Below are 13,194 nucleotides of genomic sequence, written 5' to 3'. Positions count from 1 at the left end.
TATTTGAGATTGCCTGTTATGCTGCTGTACGGATTATCCCTGCTTTAGTATTATTTATCGAATTATTGTCAGGTAATTAATTTATTTTGATTTATATTTTCTTCAAATATATATATATATATATATATATATATATATATATATATATATATATATATATATATATCGCTTGGAAAAAAAATAGATCGTAACTGGTTCATACTTTTTTTAATTGTCTTTTTCGCGAAAAATATTTTTTTTCCATTCTACTTTAAGTATATTTCTCAATAAAATGCTTATACAACGTTGTTTCTTTACCTTTCGATTCGTCGATTGCATCTTGTAGTAAATTACAATTTTATTTCATTTGTATCTATGAAATAACAGTACAACATATCGTAAACTCCAGCGTGTAAATATAGCGATAATAGAAATGTGTTTGCTGTTCTATGCGTACTTGTATCGAAATGCTTGTTGTTCACTTTCTCATTGACAGCCGATATCAGCTATGGGATCTAGAATCTTATCTGTTTCGTTATGTGTTTTAGGAATAATAGGACTTGGTAAGTATGCTGCTTGATAAATTCTAAAAACTCTGTTTAAATGTAAGCTATTCGAGACAGTTTAAATGTAGCCATAAATGGAATTCTTTCTTTACTTGACATTAGAAAACGGTCTCGGGAAAATTCCTTCAAGTTTGAACGATTACAGCTTCGTTTAAAGGCATTTTTCAAAGGTCTATTTCGCCAAGGAAAATGGAAAAAAAAGCCACAGTTAAAATGCATTAAACTGGGAACAACGATATAATTTTAAACCGTATCACTCATCTTGCCATGAAAAATAATCTACGTTTTAAAATAGAAAGAAAAGCTTAAAAATTTTTCAAAAAAAGTATCTAACTTTTTAAATATCGCTAAATTGTCGAGATTTTTGCCACCTAAATAGAAATCATTGAAATCATTTACAAATTTTCTTTTTTTGTAAATTTATAGGAATCTAGACATTGCTCCGTTGAAGCATTGATTACTGAAGTATCTTTTCAAATATTAAAAAATTAGATCAGGAAAACTGTGCTGTTTTCGTAATAAGTATAGAAGGCTCTAGCTAAAAGTAACAGTCAGTAAAGACAAACTTTTAACCTAACAGTCATAATAAACTGTTACAAATTCACAACAGTTATAAATATATCAAGCTTATGTTCGCTAAAATGTGTTTTTCCGTGCGACGGCAAGGCCTTCAAAGAAACAGTCTTCTCAACCAAAATATTGCGTAATCTAAACGCTGGAAGCAATGGGGAGTAGGCGGCAAAAATAACATAAAAAGAAAAATGATTTTTGAAAAATGCAACAATTGAAATTGTTAAAAACAATATAATTCTCCCCTCATTGGTTTTAATTAGATTTTTAATCCGAAAGATAAACTAAACGGCAGTAGTTTTTTTTTTTTTTAAGTATTATAGAAAAAAATATTCTCATATCTGCCCTCCTCACTGTACGTAATTTTATCAACTAAAATGAAGAAAAAAAGATTTATATTACGCTTTTTTTTGCATAAAACAATGAAACAACATTAAAGACAGAAAAAAAAGCAATGTGGACAAAATGCAAATAAATTTCTACACCAAATATAGTTTTATCAATTAAAATATTTTGAAGAAATGGGAACGTAAAATACTTCCTTTTATTTATTATTTTTTTTTAAAAAAAAGGGGGTGGTGAAAAAAGAAAAGTGCAAGAGAGTGCTTGACCAAAGACAGGAGAAACGAGGCGATATGGACTAAATGTCCCCATTAGTCCTAACACAGAATATGTATCGCTAAAAATACAGAAAATACTAAGCTTACTCTTTTGTGTAACACAGAAAAGAATGAAGAAAGAAAAAGAAAAAAACAGTGAAAAGCAGCCTGCCATGTCGGAAGTTTGGTTCCCTTATGTTAATTTTACTTTTCACGCATTTCTATTAAACTAAATTACATAAAAAAAAGTGAAACTAACCTAGCAACAATGTTACGTTGGCCCCAGTTGGACTCAAAATTGGCTCAATATGGAGTCCTATTAGATCATGCACCAAGGAACCAATTTTGGGATCTCTAGATTTTTTAATATTGGTTCTATATAGGGTCAATATCTGCCTATATAGGGTGGCTTATATTGGCTGAATAATGGATGTAAAATATCTGGTTAATCTGACAATTCTATATAGGGCCGAATTGGCTGCAAAATATCGGGTGAATCTACATGAGGCCAATATCGAATTCCAATAAGGCCAATATCGAATTCTAATAAGGTCAATATCGAAAAGATTGATGAATGTTGGTCCAATGAATCTCAAGTTATTTCGTAGCTAGGGTAGTTTATCCAAAGATAATTTTAAACACGATATAGTTTCATATGCCTCCACGAAAATAAAAATAAGAAGTTAAGAGCGAGTATCGGCTACAGATCCCCATGCTCTGGCATTTCAGCTAATGCAAGACAAGTTACAAGTTGTTTTAAAGGAGAAACCTGACTAATTCCATTAGAACGAATTATCTCGGTTGGAGGATTAAAAATACACTGTCTTTAGTCTATCCAAATTTTTCGTTACAAGAGACTATTTACTTACAATAAGTAGAAAAGAAAGTCTAACAAAGATTCCGTTCATTATCATTACATAATTAATTATACATCATGTGTTGAGCACCGTAAAAACAGTTAAAGAAAATTTTAACCAGATATTATTTTGATTTAATTTTGTATATTAAATTTAACGGTTTTGTTGCGCTTATGTTGTTCAAGATCATTTTTTATATGTTATCGCTAAAATGTAGAAATCGGTTACTCTACAGGTTATCTAGCTGATGTTCAGATTAAATAGGTTGATCCGAGAAAGAGCCATAAAAATTGTTTATTTCTCAAATTGCCTAGATAATTTGCACTTTAATAAGCACTTGTTAAAGTTTGCTAAATGTGCATATTAACAGTTTTCACATTTTAGAGTTTACGTAGTCAAACCCCGCTATAGTGAACCTTCAAGGGACCGAAATTTCGGTTCACTATAACCTGGAGTTCACTATATCCGTTACGCAGGCAATTTAACAAATGGTTCCCAAACTCCTTCCTTTTATTACATTATATTCATATAAATGACTGAAAAATATTATATAGTAGCAAAAAATTTGTTATTTTTCATTATTCTTCGTCCTGCGTACAAATAAAAGTTAGTAATCTTTAGCTGATGAGCAATCTTTAACATCAGATATGGAAACACTTCCCGACTCTCAGATAATTTTTTCTGAATTTGCGCTATTTCGCTTTTTAAACCTTTCTTACTTGCCATTCGAGCACAGAAAGTAGTCTCATAAAATCGCTTAACAAATTCATCGACATTTGTCCAGAAACTGGAAGATTGCGGCGTCTTCGATTGGTGAACTACTTCAGTAATGCTTCTTCAGCATCCTTGTGATCTGCTTTTTCTCAACTTTTATCTGCCATCTAAATTTTTTTCATGAGCAGAAATTATTAATTGCCTATATTTCCATGCGTTACAAATTGCAGATTTGGATAGTTTATATTCCCTGCAAATATTAGCTTGATTGCATCCATTTTCAATTTTTCTGATTATGCCCATTTTATCATCAATGGAGAACGTTTTACGTTTACTGTTCGCCATAGTTAAATTTGAGACACTTGTTTGCAGGATTTTTTTAACAGAACTGAGAGCAAAAAGGAATTGAAATGAGGGCCTTATCAACACATATTAGTGTCCAACCCTTTGACCAATAATGAATAATTGCTCATTCCCTCTGATAGAAAATCCATATTGATCCCACTGACCCCTTACAGGTGCATCATCTGCCTGGGTTGGGAACATCTGCTTGGTTTGTTTAGCGATGGGAGAGTGAGATAAAAGAAGCAAACAAGAAAAATGCTTATCGCTACATGCCCCTTTACAGATGGTTTTAAAAATCGGTATATGTATTTATTTTGAAGGAGAAATTTCAAAATTATTACCAAAAAAATGGGGGAGTAATCAGTCGAAGGCAGAAAAAAGTTCATTATATCCAACTTCCTCACTTTTTTGGTTCGCTATTTCCACTGAAAATAACATTATACGTGTATAGCAAAGCACGGGACCGAAAATTTCGTTTACTATATCTGAGAGTTCACTATAAACCGTATTCACTATAGCGGGGTTTGACTGTATTTATAACAAGAACGATATTGAAGTAAATAAAAATATTGATGTTTTCAGTTTCGTCTCAGATGGATGACGCTTTAAAAAAATGCTTCTCTGATCCTAGAGTTATACAAGGTTGTAATGAGTTCGTTATGGACGATCCAGCAATGGATTTATCGAATATGCTTGGCGGATCCATGGATTTATTACACGTAAATAATGTGTAAGTACTTTGATCCTAAATATTCTAACCTCCGGTTATTCGTAAATGATCAAAATGAACAGAGCGCCATAATAAAAAATAAGAAAAACAGAATATCAAAATAACTTGTGATCTAATAATCGAATTATCGCGAACTAATATGCAAGCTTTGGGGTTTAAAATCAGGATAACTTTAAATATGCTAATCAATTAGTGCATAAGATAAGTTGCATAGTTAGACACAAAATCATAATACCTCGGAATAAACATACCTTTTTTTTTAATCATGGTTTAGGATTTTTGATTCCAAAAATATAGGGATTAGCAGCAATCGTGGAAATATGGGTCCTCATTGTTTGATCAGGAGAGCAATATAAAGTTTGGACCTCTTAATGCTAATTTTATTTTTTCAAAATTCGCCATTTCTTGAGAACATAGTAAGGTAATTCTCATCATTTCCTGACAGCTACAAGCAGCGTTCCTTTTATTTTTTATTTTAACCGGTGATGAGTAGCTGACCCTTTTTGGGTTTGGGACTATCAGTGGTCTGTAGTTTTGTATCTTTGAACACTACCTAAAAGCCAAGGGATCAAGCATTAGAACAAAATAGCCTTAGGAGAGAACTTTTTAATGAAACTGACCCGTATTCGCGATTCAAACGTAGGTTGCCTCATTGGAAAGCCTATAGTGTTTCACTCACTGCGCCATCGCGGCTTAATTCATTACGAAGCAATAGGCAAAGTGAATTTATAGTAAATCGAAATCCCAACCGTCGCCATTTTAAGCTTAGCAAGAGCACTTAAGCTTAGTGCACTTAACTTTTATTTGTCTGGGCTGAGTGACATCATATGTTTCAATTGTTTTCTGATCACTAAAAACAAAATTTAACGTCGTATTATCGTCTCTTGCACTACATTTCGTGTGTAAACGGTTTTCCGACGTCATAGAAAAGAATTTATATCAATATAATCGCAAAATAGAATTTATCGTCTATCAAATCTGCCCACTTTCCGACTAGTTAAATAGCTCAAACTGTAATTCTGTGCGTAATCCCAACCCAAATTTTCACCACCATAAGTAGCAAACTAAATTTATCATCTAAATAGTGGCAAGAAAAATTTATCGTCACATTGCAAATCGGGAATAGTCGTCTGAACCTTTTTTCCTACCAGTTTAAGTTATCAATTTTGAACTGAAGTTCTGTGTCTGATGACACAATAAATTTTGATGGTTTTCTGTCTGCTACAGACAATAGGGGAGAGTGGAGTCAATTGTAACAGGGTACGATCGTAACAGAGCAAAAATTTCGAGTGTCGGGTACTAGATTTGGTTCCTAGGTGGCGCACTAGGTGTATTTAATAAATCTACACGTACACCCCTGCTGGCAACCATTTTTAAGTACTTTTGAAAGAGTTACATCACAAAAGATATTTTCACGCTACGTAAGTACTTTTTTGGCATTTGAATATTATATTGTAACAAAGTAATTTTGTTTAAACAAATAAAAATTATTAGCCAAATATGTAAGTGGACACCTTAATTTACATTTCAATAAAAAAAATTAGTTTTGTTAATTAACTAGCATTGTTTTTAACAAATGAAGCTGAAATGGCGTCTTGGACGATTGTAACAATAAGTAAAGGGACGATTGTAGCAGCTGAAAATAAATAATCTTATGTTTACAAACCATTACTTAACTCTTTAAGAACCACCAATAGTTTCCAATATCATTTATATTATGTTGAATGTGCATTATTTTATTTGTCACCTTTCACAGCATAAATTAAAATTTGTAACCCCTTAAAGTGAAAAGTTTAACCCTTTAGGTCTCTGCTCATTATTATTTTCACTCCTAAAATATCACTACTATTTTGATCAATAAAAAATATATCACAACTATGATAATATGTATAATTAACTATGTTTTAGTTGAATTTACGAACTGTTACAATTGACCCCGTAAGTGAGGACAATTGTAACAAGTGCACGACTGTCAAAAATTGTTAATAACAATAACTAATATAATAGCATTTAAAATAAGGTTTTTTTTCCAGTAGAGGATAGTCTACTTTACTCGTCTGTCAATTAATACTAATAATATATTGGATTTTTTGTTAGTTAAAAATAGTTAGTAAAAAATGTTACAATTGACCTACTCTCCCCTACTTATGGTCAGATCATCGTCAAATAGAATTTACCATAATTCGAAATTAATATTTATCGACAGTCAAAATTTCTGCGACTTTCTTTAGTTTGCCTGTATTTCATCTGGAGCCAATACAAAGTGCAACAATTTTTTTTAAAATTAGTACGGGCAAATTTATCGCCAATCGAAATTTAGACAATTTTCAATATATTTTTTTTTCAGTTTCAAAATAATTTATTATTTTAGATTATATGATATTCAACCAAATGAAAATGTTAAGAATGTTATATTGATATCACGATTATAAGAAAATGCAAGTTTTATAATATCTAAATTTGAAATGCTGCAGGTTGAATGCACTCTTCGCAGACATGAATCACTGTATTCAAAGAAATGCTCGCAAATACTGCTCTAAGAAAGCACAAATGATGGCAAGAAACATGGATCCAAATTTTGTTAAAGATGCACTTCTTATGTAAAATGATCAGCACGAAAGACATGATCCAAATTATTGTGATGAAAATTATTACTTTATGTTGTTGAAAATAAATGTCTTTCACAAACATAAAGTACGATATTATTTGATCATTATGCAACATCCAAGAATAGGAGAAAGTGAAACTATTTTATTTATTTTACGAATTTCAACGTTGATTCTATTATGAAAAGTAGGGTTCCCAAATTTTGAAATACTTCTCAACTCACATTTCGAAAATCGATTCTGTGGATCGGCGCTTTGATTCGAAACTGCTTTGAACTGATTTTGTGGGAGCAAATTAAATGCTAAAACTGAAAGCGGTTTTTTTCTTTTTATTTCAAAATAATCCTAAGATATTGACATATGAAGGAACATTTTATGAATAACATATTTAAATCTCGGTGTTTAAACATAGAACCCGCTTAAGAATCATTGTTGTTGTTGTTGGCGCATGCCTGTTTAGGCAGAGGGGGTGCGATTGTTCTTGTTTTCCAGTGGCGCCATCTATGGCCAAGAATTCGACTTCTGCCACACCATACGTCACACACGTTTATAGGGCGGACCCATTCATACATCCACAGAATGTAATTTTGACCTGAATCAGAGAACGATCGATCTCCAATCCAGTACCCCCAGAGGTTTTGATTTGTTATGGGAACATGGAGGACTTTTGCGACTCGACAGATTTAACGTGCATCAGTCACTTTACTACACGGGGAGTCTTCGGCCGGCGGGGTTCGAACCCACGAACTCTCGGAAATGAGCCCAGCGCCCTACCGACCAGGCTATCCCCGCCTTAAGAATCATTGAACAATGAATAAGAGTTTTATTTCCTTTAACTATACGATTTGTGTAAATTTTTGTTCAGTCAGGGCATCGAGTTAAAATAATGAATATAAAACTGTAAAACATTACTGGCTACAGCAGCTCAGTTAATTTTTCGCCTCATTTCAAAATAACTTCTTTTGCAAAAAAAAGGAAAAAAATTAATGAGTAAATAATATTAACCGAAATTTAAATGGGAAATTAAAAATAACAAAATTGTAGATGAAATTGCAGTGTTAAGTGAGCAAAAATGATAAGGTTTATAAGTCAACTGTCGATATTATGATCCTTGCGGTGCGGGTTCAATCATAAAATTACAAATATTTTTAATTAATTACATGAACTCTTTAAATATAATTATGACTACTAAAAATATATTTTCATCACGAATGTAAAGGAAAACAAGATTCGATTTTTTTTTTTAAATTCGATTTTTTTTTTCACTTTGAATTTGCGACTCTTTGGCGTATCTACCAATAAAAACATTTTGAAACAGTTTCGGAAAAATTGGTCCAACATTGAACCATCATATCGGTACCTTGAACCATAATGCGGTCAAAATTGTTCCAGCATTAAGAAGGTGTAAAATTAAGCTATGTGTCCGTTTAACCTAAACCGTAGTGCCGTATAATCATAATCAAGTTCAAATGAGCTATAATATGATTTAACTTAACAGATTAATATGGTTTAACTAAAAGATTTTCCCTACAATTTTCTTTAAAAAAAAAACTAATTAAAAAGCACTGTATGTTTTGTAAGGAATTTCGGACGAGCCCTCAGCAGTGCCGGGCTCCAGGACAATTGTCCCCCTCCTTCCCTCGAGTACGGCCTTGACTACATAACATGTAAATTAAATACCTAATTTTCTTAAACTGTCATATAAAATCGAAATGCATACTACGCTTTCACCGAAATTTCAGTATTTATGAATTTCCTGTCGAGTTATGTGTACCAGGTTTTAACCCTACTAGTGAGGTAAAACCGGGTGATAAGACTATTTGTAGAAAAAAAAAATCATTGATTAAAAAGTAGTACATCAATGACTTTTCCGAAATGATATATTGTACGAAGCTAAATCTTGGTTGATGGCTGGGATATCCTGGTCGGTAAGGGCGCTCAGCCCATGTCCGAGAGTTCGTGGGTTCCCGTCGGTCGAAGAGTAGTAAAGTGACTGATGCACTTTAAATCTGTCGAGTCGCAAAAGTCCTCCATGTTCCCATAACAAATCAAAACCTCTGGGGGTACTGGATTCGAGATCGATCGTTCTCTGATTCAGGTCAAAATTACGATCTGTGGATAAATGAATGGTTCCGCCCTATGAACGGGTGCGCCGTATGGTGTGGCAGAAGTCGAATTCTTGGCCATAGATGGCGCCACTGGAAAACAAGAACAATCGCACACCTCTGCCTAAACAGTCATACGTCAACAACAACAACAAATCTTGGTTAAATCTGACAGTTTCTTAGTTGGACAGTTTTGCTCCAACGGCCTTCGAATCTTAGCTACCCTGTATTTTCTCCCTTTCCTCTATATCGTTAAAGATTTAGTGTTGTTTTTTTATAAAAGTTAAAACATTTATTTTTTTTTAATCGGCTAAGCTATATTCTATTGTTTTTTTTTTGTCACTTCTTGTTAGTATCTTTTAAATTATTTAAAGTTTTCGGAAACAATTTAATCAGATATTATGAATAGAAAAAGAAGGAAAGAAACATTAACCCCTAAAAATTTATAAATATTATAAAATATTACTCTTACTGTTTCAATGTGCACAAAGGCACAAAATTTTAGTATTTAAACGCCAAACTTACACGAAACAAAAAATGTGATGATAAAAAGCATATGAACCAAAAAAATTTGAATCTTTGATATTACTTTTTCTGTGTATTTTGAGTATAGGCGGGGAAAACAAATTACAATTTCTCCCTCTCCTTTCAAAAGCATATTTCCATTAAAGCGGTACTTTTAAATAAAATCTACACCAATGAACGAAAAAATCCATTAACACCAAGCTTGATATTTTCCAAAAAGCGAACATTCCTAGTAACCAAAATTGCCATACAGTGTTTGATCCCGCTGTTCAATCTATTTTAAGACGTCTGGATGCAAAAAATACTCGACCACCCTTCACATAGCTGTCTGGACATCAAAACAAAGTAAATGGTGTTAAAAATGTGAGGCATTGCACCCCGCCTTCGTCATTCCTTCGCGGAAAAATAAAAGAACACGCGACACTTTCCGCCTTCCATTGTTTTCTTTGATAACTTTCATCCCCTATCACCTATAGAGCGCGGTAATAAAGCGTAGGAGGAAAAACAATCGACCTTTAAACTATAGCTTACATATGTCGATAAAATGCTTTATTTTCCTTGTTAAAAGGCCACCATTTTTATAATTTTACAATGAATCATTCTGCATTGGCGAAGTATTGTTTTCTTTTTTTTATTGTTCTATAAATGAAATGCGTCGTTCTTTAGCATTTATAAAACAACGTTATTTAGTTTAATGTATAATTTATAAAGCATCTAAACTCTAATGAAAACGCTGTTGTTAAATACGATATTAAATTTTTTTACTCTTAATCTGTTTTTAGCGTGCTGACGTTCCATAGCACATTATTATGTCCTAAATGTTAAAGTATAAACAACATTTATAGTCCCAATTTATTATTATTTTTTACGGTTAAATTAGCTTTAATTTAAACATTCCAAAATGAGTGTAACTAACTAATTGAAAAAAAAAAGAAAGAAAGAAGAAGTAATGGAAAAAAAAGTCTCCTCCTCTGTAAGTTAACAAACGGTGCGAAAGTTTAAGGTACAAAAGCAAAGATCTTTTTAAAAAAATTAATAAAAATAAAGCAGTCAAATAAAGAAATTCGACTTTCGCGATTTAAAATCTGGAGAATTTCGAAACTTAAAACGGCAAAATTTTTGACCGAGGGTATTCATTGAGTTTAAATAATGATGCAGTATTTACATAATAAAGCCGAAATTAAGTAATTTATAATGCCTCTTCCCAAAATTTAAAAAAAAAAAAGAAATCGAAATTTACAATGATTTGCACGAGGCAGAAGTCGAATATTTAATTATAATAATTATAAGAACTTAAGTAAAATCCTATTTCCATTCTCAACAAATGAAGTGAAAAATAATAAACGTCATGCTAATTATCTTTTCAAGTTCAATTCATACAAGAGTGTAATTACAATATTTATATATGAAGTGTAATTACATTATGTTCCCTATATACGTAATTATCGCCATAATTATATTTTGCTATATGCTATAATAATGAGAGTAATTACATCAACCATTAGGTAGAATGTGTTCTTGTAAAAAAAAAAGTCAAACGATAAATATTATTTCCTTTCTTTCCTTCTTTCTTTTTTTTTTCCAATTTGTTACTGTTTGGAAACTAACGACAAATAATATCTGATTGAGATGTATAAATAAACCCCCGGATATAACTTACAGTACAGTGCATAAAATAAAATCGAAAATACCTTAATAACTTTCAAACTAATAATTGGATTTTCAGAAACTAATACGTCATCTTAGTGATGCAATAGATTAACCTTAAAGAAGCTAAATAATTAGTGCAGACGATATTTTAAGTTACGAAATCAGACGTAAAAATTTACTTTCTCTTAGTAAACATGCATCTTTTTTTCCTTTGGCGTATTTTGATTTTTTAGCCCTCAAAATCCGGGGTAAGAATAGCCGCAATCTGGAAAAATTTAATCAATTCCGCTCGAATTTTAAATTTGTCATTCAAAATTACTTGATTTAAAAATTGTGTTAAAATTTTTATGCTTAACAACTAAAATATTTTTTACGAATTTTAAAATTGAAAAAAAATGAACAATTGTAAAAATATAATTTTAATGTAGTATTATTTTTCTTTGAATAAACGAGTCTTATAAATATGTGCAAAAATTATTTAATTACCTAAAATATAGTTCTAAGGACATAGGGAAAATACAAAAAGTGAAATTAACATTAGGGAACCTATCGATCACTCTCTGCCCTAAGCTATTGGGACCATATTTTCCAGGTTGCGGCTCTCACAACCCCTCCCTTTTATTTTAAGGTTTAATCGACCACTTATAGTTTTAAATTTTTATTTATTTGTCGGTGAGGCTTCAGCTGCCTTTCACAGCATTTTTCTGAGCGTTATTCACTCCAATGTTGAAAATCACCTTTTAAAAATACTTTTTGGTGAAGGAGGGAAGAGTGGGTAGCTGCTGGTACCTTTTTACAAAGAAACTACCCGAAGTGTTACTAGTAAATCAAGCTGAATGTTTAATTCAGTTATATTTTTTAGTTATGAAATAATATGTATATATATATATATATATATATGTATATATATATATATATATATATATATATATATATATATATATATATATATATATATATATATATATATATATATATATATATATATATATATATATATATATAATATATATATATATATATATATATATATATATATATATATATATATATATATTTATAAGCGTCGTTGAATGGCAGACCCAATTTTTGCGTTTAACAACTACTAATGCTCAATTCCGTAGCCTTGTAATTTTGAACCCAATCCAGAAGACAAGGGAACTCCTGGATCAAGTATTGGGAGAAATTTGCCTTCGTAGAGGACTTTTTGATGGAACTAACCCGCATTTGCGTTGCAAGGAGAAGAAAACCACGAAAACCATTAGATTTAACTTATCTGAACTGTAACGATAGCGATTTGTCGCGAAATTTTCGTACATACGCTGGGAAGCTCAAATAGCGTTGGAATAAAAGGGAACTAAACGCTTAGCTAAGTCCCTCTCGAACATGAAAATCGAATCATTAATTTAAAAGTTTAGGCAATCTCGTTTTTCTATTTTGCGAACAGTACGCCATTTCCAAGTAGCTAATCACATCAATTTTACTTTCTTATACCCTCCAATAAAAAGTTTCACAGTGAAAAAAATATATTTTAGAAACAGCTTAAATGAAATAAATATGAATTCGAATTCTAAACGAACTGGATAATCAAGCCTTGTTTAATTTATGTCACAAAAAACCAGTAATTTTGTTATGAAAACTACTCAACGGAAATAATTACGAAATGAAATTGCTTCGCTGAAACCACTAATAACAGCAAATTCATCATTGCTTGAAAGATTAGAAATTCAAATAATAGAATTTATTGTAAGACGGAAATGAAAGTCTCTTTTGGACATCCTTACTTGAGCTTGAGCACGTGCGAGCAATCATCCGCCTTGGCCCTAATACGGCTATTGTCACACGATGACAATTATGTCTACAAAGTGTCACTAAGTTGTTCCTCCTCCGCATTTAAATGGAATGAGGAAAAGAAAATGTTCGCTATCTGATAAAAATTCCCTATTAT

At 31.6% G+C, this 13,194-nt stretch overlaps 1 protein-coding gene across 1 annotated transcript; it reads left to right on the top strand.

The window, feature by feature from the left end:
* Window positions 1–298: 298 nt before the first annotated feature.
* LOC107448474 (uncharacterized) lies at window positions 299–7,054 on the top strand. Its single transcript, XM_016063672.4, has 3 exons — window positions 299–542; window positions 4,213–4,360; window positions 6,835–7,054. The coding sequence occupies exons 1-3, from the start codon at window positions 488–490 to the stop codon at window positions 6,962–6,964; spliced, it is 333 nt and encodes a 110-aa protein (XP_015919158.1). The 5' UTR covers window positions 299–487; the 3' UTR covers window positions 6,965–7,054.
* The last annotated feature ends 6,140 nt before the right edge of the window (window positions 7,055–13,194 follow it).

This window comes from Parasteatoda tepidariorum, chromosome 7 (assembly GCF_982258835.1).
Source record: "Parasteatoda tepidariorum strain Cologne lab strain chromosome 7, Ptep-v5.0, whole genome shotgun sequence".
Lineage (NCBI taxonomy): Eukaryota > Metazoa > Arthropoda > Arachnida > Araneae > Theridiidae > Parasteatoda > Parasteatoda tepidariorum.
The sequence above is the reverse complement of the archived record's forward strand: the minus strand, read 5'-3'. Positions and strand labels throughout refer to the sequence as shown.

What these genes read in the sequence shown, in the direction of transcription:
- LOC107448474 (XM_016063672.4), top strand. Translation starts at nt 488, where the DNA reads ATGGGATCTAGAATCTTATCTGTTTCGTTATGTGTTTTAGGAATAATA. An exon ending in TTTAGGAATAATAGGACTTG is followed by an intron (nt 543 to 4,212) that starts GTAAGTATGCTG and finishes TGATGTTTTCAG; the next exon opens with TTTCGTCTCAGATGGATGAC. An exon ending in TTATTACACGTAAATAATGT is followed by an intron (nt 4,361 to 6,834) that starts GTAAGTACTTTG and finishes GAAATGCTGCAG; the next exon opens with GTTGAATGCACTCTTCGCAG.